The sequence below is a fragment of the Oncorhynchus nerka genome, linkage group LG4 (genome assembly GCF_034236695.1).
Source record: "Oncorhynchus nerka isolate Pitt River linkage group LG4, Oner_Uvic_2.0, whole genome shotgun sequence".
NCBI lineage: Eukaryota > Metazoa > Chordata > Actinopteri > Salmoniformes > Salmonidae > Oncorhynchus > Oncorhynchus nerka.
In genome coordinates this window covers 32,002,522-32,010,085 of record NC_088399.1, presented here as the reverse complement: position 1 = coordinate 32,010,085, position 7,564 = coordinate 32,002,522, and the positions used below count along the sequence as shown (strand labels likewise).

General features: G+C 45.9%; 1 protein-coding gene across 1 annotated transcript; it reads left to right on the top strand.

The window, feature by feature from the left end:
- The first annotated feature begins 3,287 nt into the window (after positions 1-3,287).
- LOC115122119 (phosphoglycerate mutase 2-like) lies at positions 3,288-7,053 on the top strand. Its single transcript, XM_029651312.2, has 3 exons — positions 3,288-3,785; positions 4,691-4,871; positions 6,524-7,053. Exons 1-3 carry the CDS (start codon positions 3,369-3,371, stop codon positions 6,691-6,693), a joined length of 768 nt encoding a protein of 255 aa, XP_029507172.1. The 5' UTR covers positions 3,288-3,368; the 3' UTR covers positions 6,694-7,053.
- Positions 7,054-7,564: the final 511 nt, after the last annotated feature.

Below are 7,564 nucleotides of genomic sequence, written 5' to 3'. Positions count from 1 at the left end.
CTTTCTGATTTGGTCCTGCCGTACATACCTACACGTACGCTACGGTCACAAGACACAGGCCTCCTAATTGTCCCTCAAATTTCTAAGCAAACAGCTAGAGGCAGGGCTTTCTCCTATAGAGCTCCATTTTTATGGAATGGTCTGCCTAGCCATGTGAGAGACGCAGACTCGGTCTCAACCTTTAAGTGTTTATTGAAGACTCATCTCTTTAGTAGGTTCTATGATTAAGTGTAGTCTGGCCCAGGAGTGTGAAGGTGAACGGAAAGGCACTGGAGCAACGAACCGCCCTTGCTGTCTCTGCCTTGCCGGTTCCCCTCTCTCCACTGGGATTCTCTGCCTCTAACCCTATTACAGGGGCTGAGTCACTGGCTTACTGGTGCTCTTCCATGCCATCCCTAGGAGGGGTGCGTCACTTGAGTGGGTTGAGTCACTGACGTGGTCTTCCTGTCTGGGTTGGCACCCCCCCCCCCTTTGGGTTGTGCAGTGGCGGAGATCTTTGTGGGCTATACTCGGCCTTGTCTCAAGATGGTAAGTTGGTGGTTGAAGATATCCCTCTAGTGGTGTGGGGGCAGTGCTTTGGCAAAGTGAATGGGGTTATATCCTGCCTTTTTGGCCCTGTCTGGGGGTATCATCGGATGGGGCCACAGTGTCTCCTGACCCCTCCTGTCTCAGCCTCCAGTATTTATACTGCATTAGTTTATGTGTTGGGGGCCTAGGGTCAGTCTGTTATATCTGGAGTATTTCTCCTGTCTTATCTGGTGTCCTGCGTGAATTTAAGTATGCTCTCTCTAATTCTCTCTTTCTCTCTATCTTTCTCTCTCTCGGAGGACCTGAGCCCTAGGACCATGCCTCAGGACTACCTGGCATGATGACTCCTTGCTGTCCCCAGTCCACCTGGCCGTGCTGCTGCTCCAGTTTCAACTGTTCTTCCTGCGGCTATGGAACCCTGACCTGTTCACCGGACGTGCTACCTGTCCCAGACCTGCTGTTTTCAACTCTCTAGAGACAGCAGGAGCGATAGAGATACTCTCAATGATCGGCTATTAAAAGCAAACTGACTTTTACTCCTGAGGTGCTGACCTATTGCACCCTCGACAACTACTGTGATTATTATTATTTGACTATGCTGGTCATTTATGAATGTTTGAACATCTTGGCCATGTTCTGTTATAATCTCCACCCGGCACAGCCAGAAGAGCCACCCCTCATAGCCTGGTTCCTCTCTAGGTTTCTTCCTAGGTTCTGGCCTTTCTATGCAGTTTTTCCTAGCCACCGTGCTTCTACACCTGCATTGCTTGCTATTTGGGGTTTTAGGCTGAGTTTCTGTACAGCACTTTGAGATATCTGCTGATATAAGAAGAGCTATATAAATCAATTTGATTTGAAACGACAGTCCGTCATTATTTTATGATATGAAGGTCAGTCAATCAGAAACATTTCAAGAACTTTGAACTTTTCTTCAAGTGCAGTCGCAAAAACCATTAGGCACTATGATGAAACTGGCTCTCATGAGGACCACATCAGGAAAGAAAGACTCAGAGTTATTTATTTATTTAACCTTTATTTAACTAGGCAAGTCAGTTAAGATCAAATTCTTATTAACAATGATGGCCTACCAAAAGGCATAAAGCCTCCTGCAGGGACGAGGACTGGGATTAAAAACTAAATAAAAATACAGGACAAAACACACATCACGACAAGAGAGATACCACAACACTAAATAAAGAGTTACCTCTGCTGCAGAGGATAAGTTCATTAGAGTGCCCAGCCTCAGAAATTGCAGTCCAAATAAATCTTTCACAGAGTTCAAGTAACAGACACATCTCTTCATCAACTGTTCAGAGGAGACTGCGTGAATCAGACATTCATGATCAAAATTCTGCAAAGAAACCACTACTAAGGGAAAAATGACACAACAGGGCTATAAGGGTTATTTGACCAAGAAGGAGGGTGATGGAGTGCTGCATCAGATGACCTGGCCTCCACAATCACCCAATTGAGATGGTTGGGATGAGTCAGACCGCAGAGTGAAGGAAAAGAAGCCAACAAGTGCTCAGCATATATGGGAACTCCTTCAAGACTGTTGGAAAAGCATTCAGGTGAAGATGGTTGAGAGAATGCCAAGGGTGTGCAAAATTGTCATCAAGGCAAAGCGTAGCTACTTAAAATAATCTAAAATCAAAAATATATTTTCAATTTGTTTAACACTTTTTTGGTTACTACATGATTCCATAAGTGCTATTTCATAGTTGTGATGCCTTCACTATTATTCTACAATGTAGAAAATAGTCCAAATAACAAAAACTCTGGGTAGGTGTGTCCAAACTTTTGACTGGTACTATACATATTTATACTCCGGGCATCCTAATATTTCTATATATCTTAATTCCATTATTTTACTTTTTAGATGTGTCTGTATTGTTGTGTATTGTTAGATATTACTGCACTGTTGGAGTTAGCAACACAAGAATTTCACTTCACCTGCTAAATATGTGTATGTGACCAATAATAAGTACAGTTTTGATTAAGTGTTCTTTGGAGTATGTATAGTTCTGTAGTGTGTGATGTGTCATCTCCTCAGTGGTATTCAAGCCCTATAGCTGCCCCCAATGTCACCCCATGTTTGTTTAAAAAAAAAACTTTATTTAACTAGGTAACTCAGTTAAAGAACAAATTATTATTTACAATGACGGCCTACCCCGGCCAATCTCAGACAATGCTGGGCCAATTGTGCACCTCTCTATGGGACTCCCAATCACAGCTGGTTGTGATATAGCCTGGACTTGAACCATAGTGTCTGTAGTGACACCTATAGCACTGAGGTGCAGTGCCTTAGAACCCTGCACCACTCGGGAGTCCAGAATGCTTTAGTCTGTTTTTCCCTGGTCACTACTACCTCATTGCATGGTATAGTTGTATCAGTAATGGTTTTGGATAAAGATATAAAGTGCATGGCCAGAGTTAGATAACTAACTTTCAATGATATGGCTGTTCCTCTCAGACACTCTACAGACTCTTTACAATGCCTCAGCAGCAGCAGCTTACTCTGATCTTTACACTTTTACTCCACAGCTCTGAGTTTAAAAGTCATGTTGCTATTTTGGCTCAATCCCTGACCTCTGCCCTTCCCAGCTGGGACATGTCCCTCTAGCCCACAGGAGGCCCTGCCCTAATGGCTGAGCATGGCTGTCAATCAGAAGGTGAAGTGCCCTCATTGGTGGAGAACAGTGGAGGACTGGCAGCTACACAGGGCACATTCCAGGGTGCTATAAAAGGTGTGGTAAGAGTCACTTGGGTGTGGTAAGAGTCACTTGGGGCTGTTGGTCTCAGAGTGTGTGTACTATAAGGGAGGGCTGAGGAACTTAAACATGACTACCGCCCATAAGTTGGTGATCGTCCGTCATGGCGAGAGTGAGTGGAACCAGTACAACAAATTCTGTGGATGGTTTGATGCTGAGCTCAGCGAGAAGGGCCTGGAGGAGGCCAAGAGAGGTGCTAAGGCCATCAAGGAGGCTGGCATGAAGTTTGACATCTGCCACACCTCCGTGCTGAAGCGGGCCGTCAAGACCCTGTGGACCATCCTGGAAGGCACAGACCAGATGTGGCTGCCCGTGTACCGCACATGGCGTCTGAACGAGCGCCACTACGGCGGCCTGACAGGTCTTAACAAGGCAGAGACAGCCGAGAAGCATGGAGAGGAGCAGGTCAAGATCTGGCGTCGGTCCTTCGACACCCCCCCTCCCCCAATGGAACACAACCACGCCTACCACAAGGTCATCAGTGAGGTAGGAGGAGTGGTGTTGGAGTATTGGTGGTGCTAGTACTACACAAAACACACCTGTGATTCAAGTTTTAAGTGTGTGATTGATGATGTAGAATAATAACACCTGACTTTGAAAAGTAAAACTCCCCTAGAATATGCACAAGTTTTACAAGGAAACCAGACAACATGAGGATATCTATGACTTGCTCAGGAGATCTACAAGACTAAGACCTGCAGGTCTCATTTGAAGTAAAACACCATTGAATGAATGGAACAGCATTGAATTAAATTCTATGACTTCTCATGTATGACTACTTGTATGAGCCTAAACATGGACTGTAAAACTGCAACATGTACACTTGAGTTACTAAGTAAGCTCTGCCAGGTTTAATTTGCAGACCTCTAGTATGTTACATCACACTTGTCATCACCTGCTGTTGTGAAGATGCATTTGAGTAGTGTAACCCAACATGATGATACATTTGAGCAGTGTAACCCAACATGATGATACATTTGAGCAGTGTAACCCAACATGATGATACATTTGAGCGGTGTAACCCAACATTATGATACATTTGAGCGGTGTAACCCAACATTATGATACATTTGAGCGGTGTAACCCAACATGATGATACATTTGAGCGGTGTAACCCAACATGATGATACATTTGAGCGGTGTAACCCAACATGATGATACATTTGAGCGGTGTAACCCAACATGATGATACATTTGAGCGGTGTAACCCAACATGATGATACATTTGAGCAGTGTAACCCAACATGATGTTACATTTGAGCGGTGTAACCCAACATGATGATACATTTGAGCGGTGTAACCCAACATGATGATACATTTGAGCGGTGTAACCCAACATGATGATACATTTGAGCGGTGTAACTCAACATGCTGTTCTGTCCTCCCACCAGTCAAGGCGCTACAAGGGCTTGAAGCCCGGTGAGCTGCCCACATGTGAGTCCCTGAAGGACACCATTGCCCGCGCCCTGCCCTACTGGAACGATGTCATCGCACCTGAGATCAAGGCCGGCAAGAACGTCATCATCGCTGCCCACGGCAACAGCCTCCGCGGAATTGTCAAGCACTTAGAGGGTGAGTATTATGGGCTGCTGTGTTAGCTGGTAACAGACAGAGAGCGAGGGTGGGGCGAGAAGGGGGAAAGGGAGAGAGGAGAGGGGAGGACATGGAGAGAGAGTGGTACAACTAACATAGAAGATGACAAACACAACTAACATAGAAGATGACAAACACACAAGGCAGGAGGGAACATGGGATCGCTTGGAAATGAGAGAGAGTACTTGAGGGAAAAGGTTAGAGATCATGTTTCACAAGGCATGTCCAGTATGGCATGGAGTCAAACATCACTCACAACACAGATCTAACAGATGCATAGCCACTGTACAGATTGAAGCGGGGATCTAGCCTCCCTTGAGGTTCTTGAGAGAGCAGCCAAGGAAGTGAAAAAAGAGAAGTCCATTTGAGCAGCAGCAAGAGATAAATAAAATAGACTGAATGACACTGAAGAGGTACATTGACAAAAATGAAAACGAACACGCACCTGTGCGAAAGAGAGGCTATAATAGAGTAGCAGAGGCACACATGGTCTTATCTGATGACCTGGAGTCTGCCTGAACTTGCTAAACATATCAAGAATCTCGTCGACAAGTTTAATGGGCTTTAGTAGCCTCAAATGCAGAGAACTTGCCTACGAATGTGTACATCGAAACAATATTCCTGTCCCAGACAACTGGTCAAGAAATGGAAGGATAAGTGATATTGAACAGAGATCTACTGTATATGTTAAGACATACAATATACCACACCCCCATTCCATGAATTAAACTTTGACCTACCAGCACCATCACCCACTGTCACAGGACACCATCCCCTAGCGTCACAGGACACCTTCAGCCATTTACCCCAAGGAGGCTCAACTTACCACGTACCCCGCACAAGCTGTTTTCAAAACTGTTATGTATACATGAATTCTAATTACACACAACATCCTGAAATATATGTAGATATCTTTGTTAGAAATAATATTATGTTTCCCTTGACGTAGTGATGCTGAATGTAAAAAAATGGCTCAATTTACCTCACTCTCCCCTACACTGATGTAGGGGCTGGCTGTACACAGTAAATTCCTAATAGGCTGTTGATTGTTTGTGGGTCACTGAGAATGTAACAGCTGGACCCATAGGCATGGTACATCACAAGCACCCAGTCACATACATAGAGTACACACACACACATTCCCAGATTACCAGCAATCGATAAATAACTGTGGCTCTCTCCCTGGAGCGCAGACCAACACAGTGGAAAGGCCATGGGTGCGGTCCGTTACGGGCACGACCTTTCTGCAGAAAGACTTTGCATTCTCTAGGAGTGGTGGGACCAGGGTGACGCAGACAGGGTTTCAGAGGGAGAGACGAGGACAGAGGGAAGGGTCAGGGAAAGGGCAAGGGAACAAGCTACTTATTTCCCCCCTGAAAGAGGAGTATGGATGACCTCACCTGTTGAAGGGCACCACATGTTTATTTTGTAAAGAGAGTTGTGTAGTGGGTGCTAGCTAAAAATATACCAGCCCAGATCTGTGCTTAACATCCGTAGAAAGGATTTCCCCTCCACTGGGAATACAAGTCAAATACAGTGCCTAATGTGAATTTCCTTGAACATGAATGATCAGTCTGGATTTCCCACCATATCCTCTGTTCATTCCTAACATGTCTGTCTGTCTGTCTCAGGCATGTCCGACGCTGCCATCATGGAGTTGAACCTGCCAACAGGTATACCCATCGTGTATGAGCTGGACGTGAATCTGAAGCCAGTCAAGCCCATGGCTTTCCTAGGAGATGCCGAGACCGTGAAGAAGGCCATGGAGGCTGTGGCTGCCCAGGGCAAGGCTAAGAAGTAAGCTAGCCTGGACACGTCAAGAGGGAGAGAAAGTGACTGTCCCCCCATCCCTTACTATCATCCACTCCCTCCATCTCCCCATTCACCTGCAGTCCATTCCATCCTGGGATAAATGCTCTCTTTGGTTGTGGAAATATGCCCTGTGTAGCCACCTGTATCTGAGAGGGAACATCATAAAACCCAAATATGGTGTGATTGTTCCATAGATCTGTGCAGGTGGTACCAGTACTGCACAAGTCTTGTCCACTCATACAAACACAGACTCTTGTGGAGTGTCACAGTCCCACTGTAGGATTGGTGAAGCCCTGTGTTAAGGCACCATACTCTGACACAAAAAATAAAGAAACCACCTTTTTGTCTACACCGGTTTCTGCTCTTATCTTTCTTCCCCTGGGTTCTGATGTTTTTCCTCATATTACATTTGGGCCTAATCTTTTTCATCCCCTTCCTCTCTCACTTCCCCTTTTTCTCTTCTCTTCTACTACTCCATTACCTGCTCTTCCTCCTCTCCCTTCATGGGTAATTCAGTGGTATCATGACGGCAGCGGCGGTGCTGTGTAATCTTATCCAGGGGGCAGAGCGGAGTGTGGCGGGGAGGAGAGCGAGGAGAGGAGGGTCACTGAGTTTGTTTTGGCAGCATTCCCATGGTGCAGGAGCACGTCATCTGACTCTGTCCCTCCTCAGTACAGACAGAGTATGCTGGCTCAGGGCCAGGGCCACTTTTAGTAGGGGAGAGGGTGTGGGTGTGTGTGGGTGAGGTTGGGTGTGGGTGGATGGGTGTGTAAAGGGATTTAGGGGTGAGTGTGTGTGTCAGTGTGTGTGTGAAGGGGTGGGCTACTAAGTCAGTGTGTGTGTGTGAAGGGTTTTAGGGG